Here is a 27192-nt window from a genome sequence, read left to right on the forward strand (position 1 = left end):
TATTTTATTTCAGCCTACAAGGAGAAAATGAAGGAGCTCTCAATGCTCTCTCTGATATGTTCCTGCTTCTATCCTGAACCACATGCTGCCACATTCTACAACTATGATGGTGAGTCCAATGCTATCTGAATGAACCACAATCGAGATTTATTTAATGTCGGAGTTTCCCATTACAATCATAAATGATTCCTCCCAGTGCATTTCAACTTTTTAGTGCCATTTGTAATTCCTTTGAGACACTATTCTGCAAATTATTTTGCTCACAAGAAATAAACAATCAGTAAAGAAAGCAGAAGTCCAAAGGTAATGGAACCACATTTCCATGGCAGTGTTCTTTGCTTCCATAAGACTGTTCCATAGGAGCAGAATTAGGCCACTCAGTCTATAAAGTCTACTCCACCATTCCATCATGGCTGATATATTATCCCTCTCAACCCTGTTTTTCTGCCTTCTCCCCATAACCTGTGAAACCCTGACTAATCAAGAAACTATCAACTTCTGCTTTAAATATTCTCAATGACTTGGCCACCACAGTGGCCCATGACAATGGATTCCACAGATTCACCGCTTTCTGGCTAGAGAAATTCCTTCTCATCTCTGTTCCAAAATGGACATCCCATTCTAAGGCTTTGCCCTGTAGTCCTAGACTCACCCGCTGTAAGAAACATCCTCTTCACATTCACTCTGTCTGGGCTTTTCAATATTCAATAGGTTTCAATGAAACCCTCTCTTGTTCTTCTAAACTCCAGTGAGTGCAGGATAGAACCATCAAACGCTCCTCGTACTTTAACCCTTTCATTTCCGGAGTCGTTTTCGCAAACCTCCTCTGGACCCTCCTGGATGCCAGGATATCATTACTTAGATAAGGGCCCAAAGCTACTCCCAATACTCCAAGTGTGGTCTGACCAATGCCTTATAAAGCCTCAGCATCACCTCCTTACTGTTATATTCTGGTTCTCTCAAAATGAATGTTAATGTTGCATTTGCCTTCCTTACCACCAACTCAACCTGCAAGTTAACTTTTAAAGGATTCCTACACAAGGACTCCGAAGTCCCTTTGCACCTCTGATTTTTGAATTTTCTTCCTGTTTAGAAAACAGTCTATGCCTTTTTTCCTTTTTACCAAAGTGCATGACCAGACACTTCCTTACACTATATTCCATCTGCCACTTCTGTGCCCACTCTGTGCTTGTCCTTCTGCAAACTCCCTACGTTCTCAACACTACCTGCTCCCTCACCTATCTTTGTATCATCTGCAAACTTGGCCACAAAACTTGGCTAGCAATTCCATCATACTAATCGTTGATATGTAATGTGAAAAGAAGCAGTTTCAATACTAACCTCTGCAGAACACCACTTGTCATGAGCAGCCATCCAGAATAGGTCACCTTTATTCCAACTCTGCCTCCTGCCAATCACCCAATCTTCCATCCATGCTTGTATCTGTTCTGTAATAACGTGAGCTCTTACTATGAGCAACCTCAAGTTTGGCACCTTGTCAAAGTCCTTCTGAAAATCGAAGTAGACAACATCCACTGACACTCTTTCATCTATCCTGCCTGTTATTTCCTCAAGGAAATCCAACAGATTTGTCAGGCAAGATTTCCCCTTAAGGAAGCTATGCTGATGTTGGCCTACTTTATCATGAGCCTCCAAGTACCCCGAAACCTTCTCCTTAATAATGGGCACCAACATCTTCCCAACCACTGAAGCCAGGCTAACTAACCTATAATTTCCTTCCTCCTGCTTTACTCCCTTCTTAAAGAGTGCAGTGATATTTGCAATCTTGCAGTCCTCTAGAACCATTCCAGAATCTAGAGATTCTTGACAAATCATTACTAATGCTTCCACAATCTCTTTAGCTAGCTCTTTCAGAATGCTGGGGTGTAGTCCATCTGGTCCAGTTAATTTATCTGCCTTCAGCCCTTCAGTTTCCCAACCACCTTCTCCTTAGTAAATAGCAACTTCACTCACTTCTGGCTCCGACCCTCTTATTATTGACTAGTTTATATTCATTTTTCATCTTTTTTTCTCTTTACGGCTGTTTTAGTTGTTGTCTGTTGTTTCTTAAAGCTTCCCAATCCTTAAACTTCTCACTGAATTTTTGTTATATGTATTACATGCCCTCTCTTTTGCTTTTATGCTTTTAATTTCCCTTCTTGTCCATGGTTGCCTCATCCTCTCTTTGAAATACTTCTTTATCTTTGGGATGTATCTACCCTGAGCATTATGAATTGTCCCCAGAAACTCCAGCTATTGCTGTTCTGCCATTATCCCTGCTAGCACCTTTTTCAATCATCTTTGGCCAGCTCATATAACCATATAACCATATAACAATTACAGCATGGAAACAGGCCATCTTGGCCCTTCTAGAATGTGCCGATGCTTACTCTCACCTAGTCCCACTGGCCCTCACTCAGCCCATAACCTTCCATTCCTTTCCTGTCCATATACCTATCCAATTTTACTTTAAATGACAATACCAAACCTGCCTCTACCAGTTCTACTGGAAGCTCATTCCACACAGCTACCACTCTTTGAGTAAAGAAATTCCCCCTCGTGTTACCCTTAAACTTTTGCCCCCTAACTCTCAAATCATGTCCTCTTGTTTGAATCTCCCCTACTCTCAATGGAAAAAGCCAATCCACGTCAACTCGATCTATCTCCCTTGTTATTTTAAATACCTCTATCAAGTCCTCCCTCAACCTTCTACGCTCCAAAGAATAAAGACCTAACTTGTTCAGCCTTTCCCTGTAACTTCGGTGCTGAAACCCAGGTAACATTCCAGTAAATCTTCTCTGCACTCTCTCTATTTTGTTGATACCTTTCTTATAATTCAGTGACCAGAACTGTACACAATACTCCAAATTTGGCCTCACCAATGCCTTGTACAATATTAACATTACATCCCAACTCATATACTCAATGCTCTGATTTATAAAGGCCAGCATACTAAAAGCTTTCTTCACCACCCTATCCACATGAGATTCCACCTTCAGGGAACTATGCACCATTATTCCTAGATCACTCTGTTCTACTGCATTCTTCAATGCCCTACCATTTACCATGTATGTCCTATTTGGATTATTCCTACCAAAATGTAGCACCTCACACTTATCAGCATTAAACTCCTTCTGCCGTCGTTCAACCCACTCTTCTAACTGGCCTAAATCTCTCTGCAAGCTTTGAAAACCTACTTCATTATCCACAACACCACCTACCTTAGTATCATCTGCATACTTACTAATCCAATTTACCACCCCATCATCCAAATCATTAATGTATATGACATCAACATTGGACCCAATGCAGATCCCTGAGGCACACCACTAGTCACTGGTCTCCAACCTGACAAAGAGTTATCCACCACTACTCTCTGGCATCTCCCATCCAGACACTGTTGAATCCATTTTACTACTTCAATATTAATACCTAACAATTGAACCTTCCTAACTAACCTTCCGTGCGGAACCTTGTCAAAGGCCTTACTGAAGTCCATATAGACAACATCCACTGCTTTACCCTCATTAACTTTCCTCGTAACCTCTTCAAAAAATTCATTAAGATTTGTCAAACATGACCTTCCACACACAGATCCATGTTGACTGTTCCTAAACCTCATACCTCTGTAGCTCACTTTACTCAAATGTAATACTGATACATCTGACTTTATCTTCTATTATATTACAACATAAGAACATAAGAGATAGGAGCAGGAGTAGGCCAATCGGCCCCTCAAGCTTGCTCCGCCATTCAACAAGATCATGGCTGATCCAATCTTAACTCTAGTTTTCACCGAATCCCACAAGGCAACAGTGCCAACCAACAGGGCACCATGTCGCCCATTTTATTTTATTATTCATCCCGCCCAAACCCATGTGATCACCTGGGGGATAAAAAACGATTTGCCAATTGAGGAGAAAAAGTCTGGAAAATTCCTCTCCAACCCATCCAGGCTATCGAAAACTGGTCCAGGAGATCACATGGCTGATCTAAACCTAGCCTCATGTCCACTTACCTGCTTGCTCACTGTATCCCCTAATGCCATTTTTATCCAGGAAAATGTCTATCTCCGTTTTGAATTTATTGAGTGTAGTAGCTTCCACAGCTCTCTGGGGCAGTAAATTCCACAGCCCCACTACCCTCTGAGTGAAGAAATTTCTCCTCATCTCAGTCCTGGAACGGCATCCCCTTATTTTAAGATTATGCCCCCTAGTCCTAGTTCCACATTCTCCCCGCATCCACCCGATCAAGCCCCTTCACAATCTTATATGTTTCAATAAGATTGCTTCTCATTCTTCGGAACTCCAATGAGTAGAGTCCCAATCTACTCAACCTCTCATCATACGTCAACCCACCCATCCCCGGAATTAACCTAGTGAACCTTCTCTGCACTGCCTCGAGAGCCAGTATGTCCTTTCTTAAATATGGACACCAGAACTGCACGCAGTACTCCAGGTGTGGTCTCACCAATACCCGGCACAACTGCAGTAAGACCTCCCTGTTCTTATACTCCATCCCCCTAGCAATAAAAGCCAGCATTCCATTGGCCTTCTTGACCACCTGCTGCACTTGCATACTAACTTTTTGTGTTTCCTGCACCAGGACCCCCAGATCCCTTTGCACAGAAGCACTTTCCAGTTTCTCTCCATTTAGATAATAACTTGCTCTAATATTTTTCCTGCCAAAGTGCAAGACCTCACACTTGTCAGTATTATATTTCATCTGCCAAATGTCTGCCCAATCACTCAGCCTATCTATGTCCCCCTGCAGGGTTTCAATGTCCTCCGCACTCATTTCACTCCCTCCCATCTTTGTGTCATCAGCAAACTTCGATACGTTGCACTTAGTCCCTTTCCCCAAATCATTAATATCACTGTCTCCCAAGGGTTCCTTTACCTTAAACTCCCTAATCAAATTTGGTTCATTACAGAACTCCCAGTCCTGAATTGCCTTTCCATCAGCGGGCTCAGCCACAAGCCACTCTAAAAAGCCATCTCGTAGGCATTCAAAATATTTTCGAATTTGCACCTCTGATTCAAAGAAATCAAAGGTGAAACGAAAGCTGGGAGTCCTTGTGAAGGATTCCCTAAAGGTTAACATTTTGTGCCAGTGGTAAGGGAGGCAAATGCAATGTTAGCATTCATTTCAAGAGGACTAGAAGATAGGAACAAGGATGTAGTGCGGAGGCTGAATAAGGGACTGGTGAGGCCTTACTTGGAGTATTGTGAGCAGTTTTGGACTCCTTATCTAAGAAAGGATGGGCTGACATTGGAGAGGGTTTAGAGGAGGTTTAGAGAATGATTCTAGGAATGAAAATGTTATATTGTATGAGCGGTATTTGATGGTTTTGGGCTTGTACTCACTGGAGTTTAGAAGAATGGGTGGGGGGGGGGGCAGAGAAACTCATTGAAACCTATCAAATATTGTCAAGTCTGGGTAGAGTAGTGGGGAGAATGTTTCCTGAGTAAGTGGGTGAGTCTAGGACCAGAGGGCACAGCCTTAGACTAGAGGGATGCTCATTTAGAACTGAAATGAGAAGGAATTTCTTTAGACAAAGGGTAGTGAATCTGTGGAATTAATTGCCACAGTTATTGGGGATACTTAAAGCGAGCTTGATAGGTTCTTGATTAGTCAGGGTGTCAAAGAAGAAAGCAGGAGAATGGGGCTGAGAGGGATAATAAATCAGCAATGATGGAGTGCCGGAGCAGATTCACTGGGCTGAGTAGCCTAACTCTTACATTCTTACTCTACAAATTCTCTCTCTCGGGATCCAGCACCAACCTGATTTTCCTAGTCCACCTGCATATTGAAATCCTCCGTGACAATTGTAACATTGCCCTTATTACATGCCTTTTCTATCTCTCATTGAAAGTTATGTCCCACATCCTGGCTACTGTTTCAGTACATAAAACCCATCAGGGTCTTTTTACCCTTGCAGTTTCTTAACTCTAGCCACAAGTTTCATTTAAGTATTCTTCCTAAATATTATAAAATTAATGTAAGAATTAGTTATGAATTATTTTCCTAAACACAGCAAATTCCCACTTACAATCAACCAGACTGTACTTTATGGGATCACATAACAAGGATAAAATTCAGTATGAGCCATCTCAGCTATTGCCTCAGGCCACGTTAAAGACCCTCAGCATCTGGATGTGCTCTTTTCATCTTGTTATCATTGAGGAGGAGGTACAGGAGCCTGAAAACCCACACTCAACGTTTTAAAAGTAGCTTCATCTCTCAACCTTCAGATTTCTGAATGGTCCATGAATCCGTAAAAACTATCCCATTATCCATCTTTGCATTACTTATACTTTTAACCTAGAGGAATGTTATGCACCATACTTCTGCTGCAAAATAACAAATTTCACAATATGACCAACATTCACAGTAAATTTAATATCAAAGTACATATATGCTACCATATAGTACATTGAGACCCATTTTCTTGCAGTCATTTACAGCAAGAAAGGAAAAATAGAATAGAGTTTACAAAAAGCCATACGTTTACAGGCAAAGACCTTTAGACATAGGAGCAGAATTAGGTTATTCGGCCTGTCAAATCTGCTTTGCCATTCCATCATGGCTGATTTATTATCCCTCTCAACCCTATTCTCCTGCCTTTTCCTTGTAATTCTGGTAGCCCTTGTTAATCAAGAACCTCTGTTTTAAATATACCCAATGACTTGGCCTCCACACTTGTCTGTGGCAATAAATTCCATAGATTCACCACCCTCTGGCTAAAGAAATCCCTCCTCATTTCTATTCTGAAGGGACGTCATTCTATTCTGAGGCTTTGCCCACCGGTTCTAGACTCCCCTACATTCTCCCATCCACTCTGTCTTGGCCTTTCAATATTAGATGGATTTCAATGAGACTTCCCACCCCCCCCCCCAACCCACCCCATTCTTCTGAACTCCATTGGGTACAGGCCCAGAGCATTCAAACGTTCCTCAGGTGTTAACCCTTTCATTCCCAGGATCATCCTCCTGAACCTCCTCTGGACCCTGTCCAATCCTTAGAATAAGGAGACTGACTAAGAACCAAAGTCAGTGATAAGAAACCTGTTTTTGATTCTGATTCTGAATCTGCAAAGAAGTAGTCTCTCATCAAATTGTTAGGTTCAAAGTTGAAAGTAAATTTACTATTAAAGAACATACTGTACATGTAACCACACACAGCCCTGAGATTCATTTTCTTGTAGGCATACTCAATAATTCAAATAACCATCATATAATCAATAAAAGACCACACCAACTGGGTGTACAACCAGTGTGCAAAAGACAACAAACTGTGGCAATACAAAAAGTAATAATAATAATAATAAGAAGAAGAAATACATAAGCAATAAATATCAAAAACACAAGATGAAGAGTCTTTGAAAGAGAGTCCGTAGATTGCAGGAACAGTTCAGTGATTGGACAATTGAAATTGAGTGAAGTTATCCCCTTTGGTGGTGTGAGTCCTGAGGTTCCTGAATCTTCTTCCTGATTCTTTTCTTTTGCCAGAGATCAGAGAATGGATAAGGTGTCTGAGTGTGACCACCAGCTGTAACTTAGGGATGTGATATAAAAGTAATCAGACCAACCACTTCTTCATTCAAAGAATCTACAGAAGATATCAAGAGCATGAGTTTACTCTTTAAGCTTATCACTCTTTTTGCAATGGACATTAGCTGTGATGTGTGCAGTTCCAGATTAATGAAAGGGTGTCTCACAGCTGGTCAATAGAATTCTACAACCAATTAAGGCAAAAAACTGTAAACTTTGCTTCAGCGGACTTTGGCTAACTTACTCACTTGTTGACGGGCATATTGAGGCATCACTGTTTTCTTCCCATAGGACGATAAGTTTATTTCTCTCATTTGAAACCCATTGTACTTAGATTGCCACTTTGAACTGATGCACTGTTCTGATGCAACATGGTTCTGCGGTAAGATGCACAAGTTCACTCTACACGTGTTACTTTACAGACATGGAAGTGAAGCAAATCAACAAGCGTGCCTCAGGTCAATCTTTTGAGGTGATCTTGAAGCCACCTTCCCCAGAAGCAATGCCAGCTCTGGACCGAACTCTGTCACCTCCAAAGAAGAAGGACCTCTCTTTGGATGAGATCCAGAAGAAGCTTGAGGCTGCAGAGGACAGAAGGAAGGTAAAAAAATTGTGCTTTGGGTTGTGCTGGATAAAATAATGATGAAGAAAATGAAAAGCTTCTCTTGGAGATGTGATGCAGAACCAAATAAGTTGGAGATCATAAACACAAGAGATTCTGCAGATGCTGGAAATCTAGAGGAACATCCGCAAAATGCAGGAGGAATTCAGCAACATCTATGGAGAGGAATGATCAATGCAAAGTTTTGGGCTGAGACCATTTATCAGAACTGGAGTGGAAGGGGGAAGCAGACAGAATAAGAAGGTAGGGGAGGGGACGGAATACAAGCTGGCAGGTGAAACCAAAAGAAGGGAAAGGTACATCAGTGGGGGAAGGAGAGATGAAGTGAGAAGCTGGGAGGTCATAGGGAGGAGAGGTAGAGCGCTGAAGAAGAAGGAATCTGATAGGAGAGGAGAGTGGACCATGGGAGAAAGGGAAGGAAGAGGGGCACCAGAGGGATGTGATGGGCAGGTGAGGAGAAGGGGTAAGAGGAGAGCCACAATAGGAAATGGAAGAAGAGGGAGGGGGGAGAAATTACCAGAAGTTGGAGAAATTAATGGTCATGCCTTCAGGTTGGGAGCCACTCTCCATCCTGATAGCATAAAGAGTTAGAGATCAGTTTCTGCTCTGAGTGGATTTAGTTAATCTTAGCAACTGGCAGTGGGAGTGTTGTTATAGTTCTGTATGCACTAAAGGTATTAGGAATATCTTAGGAATAAAGCAAGATACCATAGTTCCCATGGCTGGAAGTTTAGCAGCACTCCCAATCCATGTTATTTAAAGTGGGGGTTGATTGATTCTTGATTAGTAAGGGTGTCACAGGTTCTAAAGAGAAGGCATGAGAATGGGGTTGAGAGGGAAAGTAAATCAGCCAGGATCCAATGGTGGAGCAAACTGGATGGACTAAATAGCCTAATTCTGCTGCTGTATCTTCTGGTCTTCTGCTTCCACATTCTGGTTGTTCTGGGCTGGAAGGAACAGTGTACAGAGTCAGTCATTGGGAGCTGACACTGTCTGCCTCAAGGCAACAATGGGGAAGGAAGACTGAAATAATTTTGTAAATAAACTCTAATTTTTAATACATTTAATATTATGTTAATATTATAATACTTCAAAGTACGATTTAACAATATCAGTAATATAACAACTCAAAGAGAAGTGCAAGAGAAGCAGGTTTCTAACACAAGACATGGCGCAGGCACTGTCAGATACATTGATCTGTTTCACAGTGGAATTAGCTCGAATAGCTACAACACAGGCTCCCTGAACTTTGATTCAATTTGGCACCAACAGATATTTAACTCGCTCAGAACATTCTGAGACTGATGCAGCCTGACCTACTGAGGGCTGTCAGCACTTTCTGTTTTGATTCAGATTTCCAGCGTCTGCGATATATCTTTATGACCCTGTGCTTGCCTTTGACCTTGCCCATAAGCTACACGTAACTAAAGCAGGTTCCTTCGCCACTGAGTACTGCTGACAGTTGGTAGGAACTTAAGAACAAAATAACAACTTCCATTACACTCCATTATATTACTAATCCTGGGATTCTTATTGGATATGATAATTTAGCAGTAATGCTTTGGTTAAGAGTTTTGAGAGTTATAGAACAAAGCATCACATGTAATGAAACAGAAATGAAGGATGCACACAAAGTTTGTTTTCAAAGTTCACTGCAGTAACAGTAATTACTGAAAAAGCATCTGAGCCATACTTTCATGATGTGCTTTGTAATTAAGTTTTAAGGTGCTTGGACATAGGTACGGAGGAGATGTCAGGAGTAAGTTTTTATGCAGAGTGGTGACTGCGTGGAATGGGCTGCTGGCGACGGTGGTGGAGGCGGATACGACAGGGTCTTTTAAGAGACTCCTGGATGGCCACATGGAGCTTAGAAAAATAGAGGGCTGTGGGTAAGCCTAGGGCAGGCATGGGCAAACTACAGCCCACGGGCCATATGCGGCCCGTTAAGCTTTTTAATCCGGCCCGCAGAACTTGATGAAATTATATTAATAAACCTTGTTAACGTTTTTTCCCTGCAATTCTGGCGTTTTCCCAATAGATGACGCACTCTATATACATTGACCTTTGTTGAGGTGCAGCGTATTACTCCACATTTGCGCTTTACTTTGTGACCTTGTGGCGACCCATTTCCTGGCACATCCAAAACGGCTCACAATTAGCCAGCGTTCCGGCTAAGGGAGATAGCCTGCGGGTATTTGCGAGCACAGAGCTCCGTATACTGGCGCGCTCTGACTGTTCTGTCATTGTGCGGGTCATTGTTGAGTTTTGGCACAAGGGACAATTGAATAAGAAGGAGCAGGACAAGTAGACCTGCAACCCCTACCGTTTTTGAAATAAAGACAGGCAGGAGGAGAGTGATGATGATAATATCTTGAAGGATAACGGAATTTTCAGTGCTTTAAAATAATAACTGTTACTATTAAAAAAGCTGTATTTTATTCATTTAATTTTCAGTGTTTTAAAAGTCATTTCAATAAATAGCTAAATACCATGGGACTTCAAAGACAGATATTTTGTTGTAATGCATTTGTTCATTTTCAGTTGAAATTAAAGCACATGTTTTCTACATATCCCATGATATTTTAGTTTCTCTTATGAGGTGTATTACCAAAACACTCCATCCATCTGCTCCTGTCAAATTTTAGAACCCTTTGTGGCCCTCAAGTCAAAAAGTTTGCCCACCCCTAGCCTAGGGAATTCTAAGGTAGGGACATGTTCAACACAGCTTTGTGGGCCGAAGGACCTGTATTGTGCTGTAGGTTTTCTATGTTTCAATAAGAGCATCAGTTATCTTGCATTCACAAACAGACATGACCATGTGTTTCCTATTTTTGTCATTTAAAGTTGGCTAATTAAAATATGAAACTAAATTTCAAAACAGGCCAATGGCAGTGATCCATTTTGGGCAGCCCAATCCTGTTAAACCCAGTAAAAATTCATAGATAAGCCTTATTTGTCATATGAACATTGAAACCTACAATGAAATCTGTTGTTTATGTCAAATCAGATCAGCAGGGATTGCGATGGGGGCAGCCCAGAAGTTTTGCCACACTTCCGATGCAAACATAGCATACCCACCACTCACTCACCCTATCCGTACGTCGTTTGAATGCAGGAGAAAACCAGACCACCCACAAGAAAGCCACACGGTCACAAGGAGGACATAGAGAGTCCCTTATAGACGGTGCCAAGAATCCAACCCCGATCCTACAGCTGGCACTATAAAGCAATTAACCACCACACCGCTGTGATGGCGCTAGAGTTACTGTGGCGCAGCGACCAGCCAACCTGCAAGTCTGTGTTGGTACGAAGGGGCCACTGTACAGGATCGGGAAAAGCGGCAGAGAGTTGTGAACTCAGCCAGCTCCATCATGGGCCCCAACATTGGGGGCATCTTCAAAAGGCGATGCCTCGAAAAGGGCATCATCATTTAGGACCCCAAACACCAGGGTCTTACTAGTACCATCACGGCAGAGATACAGGAGTCTGATCTTCTCCGGTCTTTGGATCTGTCTTCACTAGGGAAGCCACAAACAATCTCCCAGATGTAATAGTGGCCAAAGGAACTAGGGTAAAGGATGAAATGAAGGAAATTTATATTAGGCAAGAAACGGTGTTGGATAGACTGTTGAGTCTGAAGGCTGACAAGTCCCCGGGACCTGACGGTCTGCATCCCAGGGTACTTAAAGAGGTGGCTCTGGAAGTCATGGATGCATTGGTAATCATTTTCCAATGTTCTATAGATTCAGGAACATTTCCTGCTGATTGGAGAGTGGCTAATGTTGTCCCACTTTTCAAGAAAGGAGGGAGAGAGAAGACAGGGAATTATAGACCAGTTAACCTGATGTCAGTGGTGGGAAAGATGCTGGAGTCAATTATAAAAGAGGAAATTACGACACATTTGGATAGCAGTAGAAGGATCAGTCCGAGTCAGCATGGATTTACGAAGGGAAAATCATGCTTGACTAATCTTCTGGAGTTTTTTGAGGATGTAACTATGAAAATGGACAAGGGAGAGCCGGTGGATGTAGTGTACCTGGACTTCCAGAAAGCTTTTGATAAAGTCCCACATAGGAGATTAGTGGGCAAAATTAGGGCACACGGTATTGGGGGCAGAGTACTGAAATGGATTGAAAATTGGCTGGCTGACAGGAAACAAAGAGTAGCGATTAACGGGTCCCTTTCAGAATGGCAGGCTGTGACCAGTGGGGTTTGGTGCTGGGACCACAGCTGTTTACGATATACATTAATGATTTAGATGAAGGGATTAGAAGTAACATTAGCAAATTTGCCGATAACACAAAGCTGGGTGGCAGTATGAAATGTCAGGAGGATGTTATGAGAATGCAGGGTGACTTGGACAGGTTGGGTGAGTGGGTAAATGTATGGCAGATGCAGTTTAATGTGGATAAATGTGAGGTTATCCACTTTGGTGGCAAGAACAGGAAGGCAGATTACTATCTAAATGGAGTCAAGTTAGGAAAAGGGGAAGTACAACGAGATCTAGGTGTTCTTGTACATCAATGAAAGCAAGCATGCAGGTAAAGCAGGGAGTGAAGAAAGCTAATGGCATGCTGGCCTTTATAACAAGAGGAATTGAGTATAGGAGTAAAGAGGTCCTTCTGCAGCTGTACAGAGCCCTGGTGAGACCCCACCTGGAGTATTGTGTGCAGTTTTCATCTCCAAATTTGAGGAAGGACATTCTTGCTATTGAGGGAGTGCAGCAGAGGTTTACAAGGTTTATTCCTGGAATGGCGGGACTATTATATGTTGAAAGATTGGAGCGACTGGGCTTGTATACACTGGAATTTAGAAGGATGAGAGGGGATCTGATTGAAACATATAAGATTATTCAGGGATTGGACACGCTGGAGGCAGGAAGCATGTTCCCGCTGATGGGTGAGTCCAGAACTAGAGGCCACAGTTTAAGAATAAGGGGTAGGCCATTTAGAACAGAGATGCAGAAAAACTTTTTCACCTAGAGAGTGTTGGATATGTGGAATGCTCTGCCCCAGAAGGCAGTGGAGGCTGAGTCTCTGGATGCATTCAAGAGAGAGTTAGATAGAGCTCTTATAGATAGCGGGGTCAAGGGATATGAGGAGAGGGTAGGAACGGGGTACTGATTGTGTACGATCAGCCATGATCACAGTGAATGGCAGTGCTGGCTAGAAGGGCCAAATGGCCTACTCCTGCACCTACTGTCTATTGTCTATTGACACACAATCAACACTTTAGGAACAACTTCTTACCCTCTGCCATCAGATTTCTGAATGGACAATGAACGCTACTTCACAATTTTTCCTCTTTTTTTGCACTGCTTATTTAATTTAATTATTTTACATATTTATTAATTTTAATTTATAATTTCTTATGTATTGCACTGTTCAACTGCCGCAAGATAACAAATTTGACAAGGTATACGTCGGTGGTATTAAACCTGATTCTGATTGTTATTACAACATCATGCAGACTCCGCACAGACAGAAAATCCGAGGCCAGGTCAGCAGAGCTGTGAAGTGACGCTCTACCAACTGCACCACTGTGGGAAAAGTCTAGTTAATGGAATCTCTTTAGCAAAGCCCCAGAATGGAGTTCACCGTTGTGTATGGGTCCCAAACACACTTTGTTTCCACTCAGTACATCAGGTTCAATTATCCCTGCATCTCTTTAACTTAAAGAGATGCTTAATTAATATCTATCAATGCCAAATTGAACAGGGGACCTGTAATGTACCTATTCAAACTAATTTCATGGTGATAACATATTAGTGAATGCACTATATATAAAATTTTCACTATCATGCTTTCTAAGTTGAAAAAGCTTCGATAGAAGCAACATAGGGCCAATGAACATTAAATTAATGTAATACATAATAAAGCAGAAGATATTAATCTGTCATCTGTCAAAGACATTTAGGGGTGATTATTTTATCTTCTACAAGCCTTGACAATGAGTTTTGAAGTCTTTGGTGGCAGGGACAGTACATCCAATTCCATTCTTACTCATCCTAACATGCCTGGATCGAACGTTTTTCTGCATAATCAGACCCAAACCACAATTTGAGAGTGGCTCCATCCTTATCATGCACAGATAATCACACAACCTACAGTTTGATTATCTTTTGGTCAGCCATTTGCTTAAATTAGGCAGATTTTTCTCACCCTTTATAACACTTCCTAAAATTAACTCAGAGCAATGATTGTCCTCCAGTGGTAACCTTCTTATGCAAATATGTTACAGCCTTATAGGATCATTTCACAGCTTCCTCGCCCATTTGCCTCTGTATACCATTGCTACCTCACTGCCTGAAGGAATTACTTTAACAACCATCTCCTATCAGACTTGTTTCAGTCTTTGAAGTGAAGGTGAACAGAGGTTCACTTCTGGACTTGGCCAAATCGCCATGTTTGGAGCTGATGGGTGAAGAGGTGGTTGCTCAATCCCTCTAACTCTGCATGAAGAATGCGATGTGCTAAGCAGAGGGCACCTCTAACCTTAGTGGTTTTGGATTTGTCTGATTCTGACTGAATAAGCCCCAACAAGCCAATCCACCTTTAACCTAATTGAAGCAGGGAAAATCCTACGTTAGCCTTAAGTTCAAAATCAGGTCTTTGACCAAAGAATCGATGAAAAGAGAGGAGGAGCCTTCTAAAACCATATAGCTTGTGCACACAATAAAAAAAATCTACACTCACTGACCACTTTATTATGCACCTCCTGTACTTCAAGAATGAGGGTATGTTTGTGGTCTTCTGCTGTTGTAGCCCATCCACTTCAAGGTTCAATGTGTTCTGTGTTCAGAGATACTCTTCTGCGCTCCACTGTTATAACGTGTGGTTATTTGTGTTACTGTCAGCTTCATTCAGCTGGAACCAGTCTGGCCATTCTCCTCCGACCTCTCTCATTAACTCTCCCAAAATTGCCACTTTTGTTTTTACACAATTCTCTGTAAACTCGAGAGACTGATGTGCACGAAAATCCCAGATCAGCGGTTTCTGAGATACTCAAGCCACCCAATCTGGCACCAACAATCGTTCCACGGTCAAAATCCCTTAGATCACATTTCTTCCTCATTCCGATGTTTGACTCAGTGCAACACGGGTGAAATCCTCCCCTCTATTGAACACATTTACACAGAGCAATGTCACAGGAAAGCAGCATTCATCATCAAGGACCCCACCACACAGGCCATGCGCTCTTCTCTCTACTGCCATCAAGTGAAAGGTACAATGGCCTCAGGACTCATACTACCAGGTTCAGGAACAGTTATTACCCCTCAACCATTGGGCTTTTGAACCAGTGAGGATAACATCATTCAACTTCCCCATTCAACATGCCCCATCACTAAACTGTTTCCACCAACTATGGACTCACTTTCAAGGACTCTTCATCTTATGTTTTCAATTTTTATTGCTTATTTCTTCTTCTTCTTCTTCTTCTTCTTCTTCTTCTTCTTCTTCTTCTTCTTCTTCTTCTTCTTCTTCTTCTTCTTCTTCTTCTTCTTCTTCTTCTTCTTCTTCTTCTTCTTCTTCTTCTTCTTCTTCTTCTTCTTCTTCTTCTTCTTCTTCTTCTTCTTCTTCTTCTTCTTCTTCTCTTCTCTTTTGCATTTGCACAGTTTATTGTCTTTTGCACAATGATTATTTGTCCACCCTGTTAGGTAAGGTCTTTCATTGATTCTATTATGGTTCTTGGATTTATTGAGTATGCCCCCAAAATAGAAACGTAGCAAACCTACAGCACAATATAAGCCCTTCAGCTCACAAAGTTGTGTTGAACATGTCCCTACCTTAAAAATTACTAGGGTTGCCTATAGCCCTCTGTTTTTCTTAGCTTCATGTACCCTATCGTATCTGCTTCCAACACTGTTGCCAGCCGCTCATTCCATACACTCACCACTCGCTACGTAAAAAAAAACTTACCCCTGACATCTCCTCAGTACCTACTCCCCAGCACCTTAAACCTGTGTCCTCTTGTGGCAAACATTTCAGCCCCAGGAAAAAGCCTCTGACTATCCACACAATCAATGCCTCGCATCATCTTGTACACCTGTGTCAGGTCAGAAATAACAAATCTCAGTGTTTATATGGTGACATATATGAACTTTGATTACTTTGAACTTTGATCCAAACAACAACTGACCATTTCTGCATGTTTTTATGCATTGAGTTCTTACCACATGATTGGCTGACTAAATATTTGCATTAACAAGCAGGTGTGGCCACTGGCTGTATATTCCAAGAACAGGTATAAATAATACCTCATCACTACATTCAAGTCAATGTAATTTCTTTATTAAGCCATGTTCACAATTAAATCTAATTCATTGTACTAGTTAAGTACATTTTAACAACTGCTTTCATCATAATTATCTTTCAGTAATACGTGCAAATGAATGCATATTAGTAATATAGCACATTGCACTATTATAAAAATGGTGATTGCTATGCACAATATACCATAATTTCTCAGTCTGGTCCTTCAGAAATGAAGTTCGAATGACTGAAGGAATGCACCTGTCACAGTAACATTACTTATTTACTGTAGTAAATATGCATACAGTGCTTACTGTAAAATAAATGATTTTATAAATGAATGATACCCAACCAGGGTAGGTCTTACACGGTGAGTGGTAGGGCACTGGGGAGTGCGGTAGAACAGAGGGATCTGGGTAACACAGATCCATAATTCATTGAAGATGGTGTCACAGGGTCATAAAGAAAGGTTTTGGCACTTCAACTTTCATAATACAAACTACTGAGTACAGGAGATGGAATAGAAACATAGAAAACCTACAGCACAATACAAGCCCTTCAGCCCACAATGCTGTGCCAAACATGTCCTTATTACCTTAGAAATTACCTCGGGTTACCCATAGCCCTCTATTTTTCTGAGCTCCATGTACCTCTCCAGGAGTCTCTTAAAAGACCCTATCGTATCCGCCCCCACCACCGTCGCCGGCAGCCCATTCCACGCACTCACAACTCTCTGTGTAAAAAAACTTACCCCTGACATCTCCTCTGTACCTACTTCCAAGCAACTTAAAACTGCCCTCTCATGTTAGATGAAATTCTGTAAGACGTTGGTGAGGCCTAATTTGGAGCACTGTGTGCAGTTTTGGTCCCTATCTACTGGAAAGATGTACGGTAAGTAAGATTGACAGAGTGCGGAGAAAATTTGCAAGGATGTGGCTGGACTTGAGGATCTGAGTTATAGAGAAAGCTTGAATAGGTTAGGAATTTACTCCCTAGAATGTAGAAGATTGAGGGGAGATTTGGTAGAGGTATACAAAATTATGAGGCGTATAGATAGGGAGGGTAAATGCAAGAAGGCTTTTTCCACTGAGGTTGGGGTGGGTGATACTACAACTAGAGGTCATGGGTGAAGGGCGAAAGATGAAAAGCTTAAGGAGGGACATCTTCACTCAGAGGGAGGTGAGAGTGTGGAACAAGCTGCCAGTGCAGGGTCAGTTTCAACATTTAAGAGAAATTCGGTTAGGTACATGGATGGGAGGGGTATGGAAGGCTGTGGTCCAGGTGCAAGTCGATGGGACTAGGCAGATTAATGGCCAAGCATAGAATAGGTGGGCTGAAGGGCCTGATTCTGTACTGTGGTGTTCTGTGACTATGATTTAGAACAGCAGCATATAACATACTGCAGGGAGGATCAAGATGACAATCGAGTCACTGTTGGGGGCCACCTGTTTGTGATGGATGCTTGCCATTGCCACTCTGACCACCTTCTGTCCCTGGTCACTTTATGGAATCCAATAGCAGAAAACCAACTTCCTGCAGCTTTGCAGCAGTTACATTGGGAAATCTGGATACTGAACCTAAACCGGGTTCAGCAAATCAGTCTTAGCCCAGTTGCCAGGAAGCCAACATGGCTCAGACAATTTACATGTTCTGAATTAATTAACAACTTTTACAATTGCCTTGCTTTCATTTTATAATAGTTTTTTAATTTAATCTTTTTTAATTGTTTATGTTTGTTTTAATAGCATTTAAGCATGTTTCTATCTTTATGAACTTATTTACAAATACGCTAAGCTCTTTGACAGCTTTGACAGTCGGTCAGGCAATGGAAGGTTTAGCTAGCTGTAGGGGCATATTTGAGGGCAAGACTTCTCACGTACAGCACCAAGGTTCCACTTTGCGCTGAACCTTGCCCGTTAAGAACTGAACCGGTAAGTGGGGCTGGGGAGCTGTAAGGTGCAGGTACTTTACTGCTCACTGAGGTGGGCCAGGCAGAAGCATCACGAACACGAGGGTCCGTAGCACGCCCACAAGTCACTAACCCTAACTGTACGACCTTGGAATGTGGGAAGAAACCAGAGCAGCCAGAGGTAACCCATACAGTCAAGGGGAGAACGTACCAATTCCTTACAGACAATGGCGGATGGGGGATGTGGAACCCCAATCAGTGGTCATGGCACTGTAATGCGATTGCACTAACCACGGCACTACCATCCCACCCTACTTGTGATACTGTACATTATTTCTGCCTGTAACCTATATTGCTTATGGAACTTTGAATGAAGAACCACGTAAACAATATTCCTGCACAGCCTGCTCGTTGCTGAAGACTAATCATTGACTGCAACACCATAATTGGGTTGACCATAAGATATAAGAGCAGGATTAGGCCCATCGAGCCTGCTCCACCATTTCATGATGGCTGATCCGAATTTTTACCAGCCCCAATATCTTGCCTCTCCCCATATCCCTTCATGCCCTTACCAATCAAGAATCTATCAACTTTTGCCTTAAATATACATAAAGACTTGGCCTCCATAGCTGTCTGCGGCAAAGAATTTCTCAGATTCGCCACTCTCTGGCTAAAGAAATTCCTCCTCAGTTCTGTTCTAAAAGGACACCCCTCCATTCTGAGGCTGTGTCCTCTGGTTTTAGACTCTCCCATCGTAGGAAACATCCTCTCCACATCCACTCTATCAAGGCCTTTCACCATTCGATAGGTTTCAGTCAGGTCACCCCTCATTCATTTGAATTCCAGTGAATACAGGCCCAGAGCCATCAAACACTCTTCCTATGGCAAGCCATTCAATCCTGGAATTATTTTTATGAACCTCCTTTGAACCCCTTTCAATGTCGGCACATCTTTTCTAAGATAAGGGGCCCAAAACTGCTCACAATACTCCAAGTGAGTCCTCACCAGTGCTTTATAAAGTCTCTACATTACATCCTTGCTCCTATATTCTAGTTCACTTGAAATGAATGCCAACATTGCATTTGCCTTCCTCTCCACAGACTCAACCTGCAAATTAACCTTTAGGAATCCTGCACAAGGACTCCCAAGACCCCTTGCAGCTCTGTATTTCAGTTTGTCCCCCATTACTCCAGCATCGTTTTCCAACAGTCTGATATCCATTCTCAACTCTCTTTTACACTTTATGTATCTGAAGAAGTTTTGATATCTTCTTTAATATTACTGGCTAGCTTACTTTCGTATTCCATCTTTATCTTCTTTATGACTTTTTCAGTTGTCTTCTGCTGGTTTTTAAAAGCTTCCCATTCCTCTAACTTCCCACTAATTTTTGCCCTATTATATACCCTTTCTTTGGCTTTTATGGTGCCTTTGAGTGCTCTTGTTAGCCACAGTTGTGTCATTTTTTCTTTTAGAATACTTCTTCCTCTTTGGGATGTATATATCCTGTGCCTTCGGAACTACTTCCAGAAATTCCAGCCATTGGTGCTTTGCTCTCAACCCTGCCAGTGTTATTTCCAATCAATTCTGGCCAACTTTTCTCTCATACCTATGCAATTCCCTTTACTCTGCTTCTCACTTCCAAATTTCAGCATGAATATGATCATGTTATGATTACTTTCCCTTAAGGGTTCTTTTATCTTAAGCTCTAATCAATTATAGTTCATTGCATAACGCCCAATCCTGAATAGCTGATCCCCTAGTGGCCTCAAGCACGAGCTGTTCTAAAAAGCCATCTCATAGGCATTCTAGAAACTCCTCTTGGAATCCAGCACCAACCTGATTTATCCAACCTACCTGCATATTGAAATCCCCCATGACTATTGTAACATTGCCCTTTTGGCATGCAATTTCAAAAAACTGCCCTCTGTCATTTGTACGCCACATCCTTACTGCTGTTTGGGGGTCTGTATACAACTCCCATCAGGGTCTTTTTACCCTTGCAGTTCCTTAGCTCTATCCACAATGATTCAACACATTCCAACCCGAGGTTACCTCTTTCTAATGAATTGATTTTGCTTTTTTACCAACAGGGCAATGCTGCTCTACTGCCTTCCTGCCTGTTCTTTCGATACAATGTGTATGCTCTGACATTAAGCTCCTAGCTAGTCTTCTTTCAGCCATGATTCAGTGATGTCTACATCATACATGTCAATCTAACAGTGTCAACCGCTATATTCTGTATACTGCTCTCATTCAAATATAACACTTTCAGTCCTGTATTCACCCTTTTCAATTTTGTTCGCATTTTACATTGCAACTCATCCTGTTGACTACAATTTTGCCCTATGTGCAGCCTCTCCTCACTACACACTGCCTCTGTTTGTAAATCAACTACCTCATCTTCAAAACTATCACTCCGGTTCCCATCACACTGCCAAATTAGTTTAAACCCTCCCAAACAATTCTAGCCAATTTGCCCGCAACAGTATTGGGACCCGTCTGGTTCAGGTGTCATCTGTCCCTTTTGTACAGGTCATACCTTCCCCAGAAGAGATCCCAATGATCCATAAATCTGAACCCCTGTCCCTGCACCAATTCTTTAGCTATGCATTCACCTGCCAAATTCAATTTACTAGGATGTTACCTGGGTTTCAGCACTTAAGTTACAGAGAAAGGTTGAACAAGTTAGGTCTCTATTCATTGGAGCGTAGAAGGTTGAGGGGGGATTTGATCAAGGTATTTAAAATTTTGAGAGGGATAGATAGAGTTGACGTGAATAGGCTGTTTCCATTGAGAGTAGGGGAGATTTAAATGAGAGGACATGATTTGAGAGTTAGGGGGCAGAAGTTTAAGGGAAACACGAGGGGGTATTTCTTTACTCAGAGAGTGATAGCTGTGTGGAATGAGCTTCCTGTAGAAGTAGTAGAGGCCAGTTCAGTTGTGTCATTTAAGGTAAATTTGGATAGGTATATGGGCAGGAAAGGAGTGGAAGGTTATGGGCTGAGTGCGGGTAGGTGGGACTAGGTGAGATTAAGAGTTCGGCACGGACTAGGAGGGCCGAGATGGCCTGTTTCCGTGCTGTGATTGTTATGTGGTTATATGGTTATAAATCATCCTTTTCTTACCTCACTGGCATATGGCACAGACATACTGTAAATCCAGAGATTACTACCTGGGAATCCTGCTTCTTGGCTTTCTACCTGGCTCCCTAAAATTTCTCTTCAGGATCTCCTCACCTTGTCTACCTATGCCATTGGTGCCAAGACTTCTGGCTGCTCACCCATACCCTTGAGGGTTCTATTGTAGACAGATACCATTGAGATACGTCTCAATTATTAACTATTTGTGTTAGCATCGACTGATTAGGAGTACCATACTAGCTCAAATGTTTGCCAATGCCTAGTGTAAAAACCTATTTATAATTTACCAATTTATTACTGTAGCCTTGTTTGTAGGGGTTGTCTTACTTGTCACTGTCTATTCCTTCTCCTGGAAGCCACAGGACATGAAATTCAATACAAGCATTTAATTGTTCTTTCACTCTCCCATACAAACTCCACGCCACAACTATCCACACACTTATTTTCATCTTTTAGCAATTCCATTTTTATCTTGACTATACTTTTACTGGTAATATTCCCATAGAGCAAGTTTGTTGACTTGTAACTTGTTCTCTCAGTTGATGATCTCCACATAGGCTATTTTGTGTATTCTTTAGCCCTTTCACCACAAATACCCCTGATCACCACTCAATTTATACCCTATTTAAACATATTCCATTGATGTTACTTTAATAATTTTATTCCATCTGCTCTGAGAAATCCTTTGTTTAAATTCCAGGGTATTTGGATTTTTGTCCTTGACTGATTCCTTTGTCACAGAAAGCCCAGTTATGGTCTTTATTCCCCTGAATAAATGTTGCCTGACCTGCTGAGTTCCTCCAGCATTTTGAGTGTGTGTGTGTGTGTGCTGATTATAGCAAGGAAATGCCTTTCTGTGATGAAACAGTGCATTTGAATTGTCAGGAATATTGTGTTGTGTTCCTTTTGTAACCTGCTAATACATTTTCTCCCTGGCAATTTGAATTGAAAAGTATGAATTTTAATGAGTTTGTATAAAGGATGGAGATAAATTAGAGATTTATTTGTTCACACAACTCATTCCTGTTTTCCATTTTTATCTTTTATCATGCTTTCTGTGCCTTTGTTGATAAATGTGACTATTTCTGTGACAAACTCTTTGCCCTAATTAACAGCATTTTACAATCTGCTTAGAAAGATTGCCACAATCAGAACATAATGTATGAATACGTGAGACAACACACAGAATATTGGTTGATTATTTAAGAGAAGTGGAAATGCATACAGAGTACGTTGGAGAACTGTTTCTAATATGTACATGCATGCACTTGCGAGCACACACACACTGGTGTATATACAAACATACACATATCTTTTCTGTTGATTGTAGTCTCAGGAGGCCCAGATTCTGAAGCAGCTCGCAGAGAAGAGAGAGCATGAGCGAGAGGTCTTGCAAAAGGCCATGGAAGAGAACAACAATTTCAGCAGGACTGCAGAGGAAAAACTGATCATAAAGATGGAACTGAACAAGGAAAACCGTGAGGCTCACTTAGCTGCTCTTATGGAACGTCTCCGCGAGAGGGTAAATATCAAATAACTTCTGATTACTGGTGTCTATGACAAAAATTCCTCTCATTAGTTCCAGTGGAACCTTTTGGCTGATTTTCAATCCACTGTAATACCGGCCAGCAATCACTTCACCACAATTTATTACCTGTCAAGCTGAGGAGTTTGAAAATCACCCTATGTATCCCAGATATCAAGCTTCTCATTCCTCTTCTTTATATATAAACTAAAATATTCCATAACTGTTTTAAAATGTTTCTTATCCTTTCAACAATGGTACAATACTTTTAATAGTCTTATCAGTGAAGGCACCAGGGGCTCAATGGATAGAGGGCAGCATTAAACCATAACCTGTCTCCCAGATACAATAGGCTGAACGTTGAAGTATCTTCCCACTGGTCCATACCCATCTTGGCATTTCTTTGCAGCTAAATGTGCTTTTTCATTTGAGAAAAAAATTCATTGGCTGGCTAGGAAATCTCACTGGTACATTTGGATTTTGAAGGAATATTGTGTTTTTTGCTATGTTTGGATTTTTTTTAGAATGTCGTTTAGAGATCAAATTTAACCAGCCCTGACCACTGTTCTACTGGGGAAGAATTATGGGGGTGGGTAAGGTAAAAGTGCAGTTGGAGTTAGGGCCACTTTCATTAGATATTTCCACCCCCCCCCAACCAATGGTATTTAGTTTTTTATCTTCAGTCAGAGTTAGGCCACCCATCCCAAAGAAATTAGGGACTTACCTCAGTGGTATTTTTCCCTGCTCACAATGTCTGCAGTGATTCACTCCAGTTTCAATCAAAATATGAACTACCAAATGAAAGCAGAGCCTGGGAGTAAAAGTTCCCGAGATTTCATGCCCCACGGAGTCAGTGACTGTTTCAGCCAATGAAATGTTGCAGCCGATCCCTCCTGTCCAATACTAAGTAATCAGAAAGGAGAAGAAATACTGAGCACTGCAAGAATCTAGTGGGAGCCACAGCTATTCACTGCCCTTATGAAATAGTAATGCATGTTTTCTAGTATGCTCAAGGTGTAAAAAAAAAGAGCTGTCATTGTAAATAATGGAATAGTAACCTTAATCTACTTGAGAGACAGAGAAATGAATGAAAGGTATATTATGCCTCAGTTGTTCAATATTTAAACAATACCTGGAGAATTGTGAGCAATTTCTAGGCACTACTCCTAAGAAAGCATACTCTGGTTTCGACAGCAATGCAGGGTAAATTTGGATTTCGAGTTTCATTGGAAAGAGATTACATTACCATTGTTAGAGATTGCATTGGCCGGAGTTTAAAATGTTAAGGGCTGGCTTGATGGATATTTTCAAGGGGAATCAGTAAAGTTTGCTGGAGAGTCTAGAACCACAGTACATTGTTTGAAAATTACACCCACGTCATTCAGCTGCACTTCCACACAAAGTAGTAGTGTGGAATTGTTTTGCTAATGGAATTTATTGCTAGTACGGTTGTTAATTTTAAATCTGGCACATTTTATAATTTTCAATATTAAGGATTTTGGGAGAAAAGCAATAACATTGAGTGAGTTGATAAATCAGCGATGATCTCATTGAATACTTTTATTGACTGGTTGGGATATAGCTTGTAGCTCTTCAAGCTGCACTGCCCAGCAAACCCCCGATTTCAACACTAGTCAACACGGGACAGTTTGCAATGACCAATTAACCTACTGACCATCTTTGAACTGTGAGAGGAAACCGGAGCACCTGAGGTAACCCACGTGGAGAAAGTACAAGCTCCTTACAGGCGACGGTGGGAATTGAACCCGGATGCTGCTACCGTAAAGCGTTATGCTAACCACTAGCAATGGTGCCGCCCCAGTAATTAAGAGGTGGAAGGGCCAATCTGCCCCTGCCTGTTCCTGTCTCCTAATACTAATACTGTAGCCACGCCATACATTCCAAATTAACCAGAAACTTTCAAAAAAAAGGATTCCTTGCTATATGTGTCAATACTACAGTTAAATTATTTAAATCTACCAATTAAAAGAAGCAGACCAATCTAGCAAAACATTAAATACTAAGTTGACTCTCATTGCTACAAATTAATTGAATGGCAATATCAAAGGCAATGAAGAAATTATTTCACAATATCACGGCTATTCATGGAATACATAGAAATGAGAACCTCTAGGGGCTTTGCATTGGAATGCTATCCAATTGTGTGCAAGTGAGAGTGTCAGGTTAGGTTGTTAGACTAATTGGCTATAGTAACTCTCTCCTAGTGTAAGTGACTGACAGGAGAATAAGGGGATTGTGAATGAGCATATATGATGGAATAGTTATCAGGGAATGCATGTAAGTTGTTGCTTTTGAATATAGACTGAGACCTGATGGGCCAAAAGGTCTCATTCTACGTCATAAAGCAAGTATGAGGATTTTGAAAAGAAATACTAGTGAGGCTTTAATCAAACTTAACCAGGATGTAGCTATATTTCAAAATGGAACTGGCACATATTTATGAACAGTATGTAAAGAGTTCCCCTTTCCTCTGTTGAGCACAGACTATCAGTATCTTAAACTGTGCCTCTGGAGGCATTTTCTTGAAAGGAAAGAAGACAGAACATCCCTAGGAACAGATTCTAGCCTTGAAAGTGTCAAGTGATGAGAAAGGGGCTGCAGCCCCTATGATGCCACCTCTCTTTCCTTTCTTACCATATTATATTGGTTCTATATTAAATTCAAGAGCAAATTTGATTTGATGTAGCAGATTGGATCAGAGACAGATGTTGCAGGGAACTAACTGCTGGATTTGTAAGAGAGCCAAAAGGCCATGAGGGACAGGTTTATCTTGTCAACAACGCCTACATCCCAAATTTGTAAAAGTTTACAAATATTATCATTGATACTTGTTTTAAAAATAGCACAAAAAATGTCAATTGACAGCATGTGAAAGACAGCTGACAGTCCCTCAACAGCGCAATGCTCAATCTTTAGTCACTTCTCAGTGTTATGCTTTGTAACTTCAAAACATTAAATTAATTCAAAGGAAGACAGGGGAGTTTGAAATATGAGTCAAACATCGGGTTTACTTTAAGTGAGATGCACAAGTATCATATGGTAGCGTGATGACATATGCAATTTATGTATTTTTACATATAACCCGGAATGAATTATTTAAATGAACAAGAATGCTTAAGCAACAGACACACATATACACAAGATTACTCAAATATTACTTAAATATTAAATACACAACACTCAGCATAACCCTCAGAAGGGCAATAATGCAGAGAAACATTGGTCCAAAATTGACTCTATTGCCATTATCCACAATGAGATGAAGGAAGTTAATCCTTAGAAATGAACTATTTCTGCATCATGATGGAACTAAGATAAATGCATCATAAAACATCTTCTGTCTGTAGCTGTGATCATTCCATTTTTTATACCTAATGCAAAAATGTTTAATGTTCTCAGAAATTTAACCTGAGACACTCTTCAAATTTATTAACTCCACAGCATATGACATAGGAACAATACCAGGAGGGACAAAATTCTTTTTTTAAACTGCTGTTTGCAACAGGCAGTGTCCAACAGAGTAGTTAAAACACCAGCCGTTGTCAAACTATGGACTGTCCATTTCTACAGAATACAGTATTATTGAGTAACAAAGGCCACCATTGAAGCATAGTTCAATCTACTGTGCCACCTTTGGCCACGTCAGGAATTGTACATAGATCACAGACAAAAAATAAAACTCTGCAAGTGCTGGGAATGTGAAATAAAAAGGTTTATGATGAGAGAGTTTCATGTTATTGACACAAAATGTAAACTTTGGTTTTCATTCAATGCATGTTGCCTGCCTGCTGAGTAATCTCCATTTAATTTCACCTTTCCAGCATCCCCAGAAATTGCTTTTTTTTATCACTTTCAGTTGAGATTAACCATGGGGCCGGTTTGTGATACAGTGAACGGCGTGTTACGATCTATTGACTATTCTAAACTAGCAATAGTATCAATCCTACTGCCAATGAAATAGATTATATAAATAGCTACTTACATAAGAGTCAAATAGTCCAGAAATTGTCCATTGAAATTGCTTCATTAATTCATTCTTTGCTTCAGTTTATTTCTCCTTAGTCAATAAATAATAGCTATTGTAAATGTGTCTCATTATTCTCACAGGAGAGGCATGCTACAGAGGTCCGCAGGAACAAGGAACTTCGGGAAGAGATCTCTGGCTGA

The 27192-nt window shown here is 41.2% G+C and overlaps 1 protein-coding gene across 5 annotated transcripts; it reads left to right on the plus strand.

The window, feature by feature from the left end:
• stmn2b (stathmin 2b) lies at window positions 1-27192 on the plus strand. 5 transcript variants are annotated; one of them, XM_059954864.1, is made up of 6 exons: window positions 13-109; window positions 3395-3404; window positions 7896-7904; window positions 7962-8154; window positions 22810-23001; window positions 27133-27192. In XM_059954864.1, exons 1-6 carry the CDS (start codon window positions 28-30, stop codon window positions 27190-27192), a joined length of 546 nt encoding a protein of 181 aa, XP_059810847.1. In that variant the 5' UTR covers window positions 13-27. The 5 variants fall into 5 exon arrangements, with proteins under 5 accessions (XP_059810795.1, XP_059810847.1, XP_059810631.1 ...); XM_059954930.1 differs by lacking the exons at window positions 3395-3404; window positions 7896-7904 and adding an exon at window positions 294-295 and having other exon boundaries at window positions 22-84; window positions 7950-8154; XM_059954812.1 differs by lacking the exons at window positions 3395-3404; window positions 7896-7904 and having other exon boundaries at window positions 1-109; window positions 7976-8154.

The sequence above is a fragment of the Hypanus sabinus genome, chromosome 1, assembly GCF_030144855.1.
Source record: "Hypanus sabinus isolate sHypSab1 chromosome 1, sHypSab1.hap1, whole genome shotgun sequence".
NCBI classification, from domain to species: domain Eukaryota; kingdom Metazoa; phylum Chordata; class Chondrichthyes; order Myliobatiformes; family Dasyatidae; genus Hypanus; species Hypanus sabinus.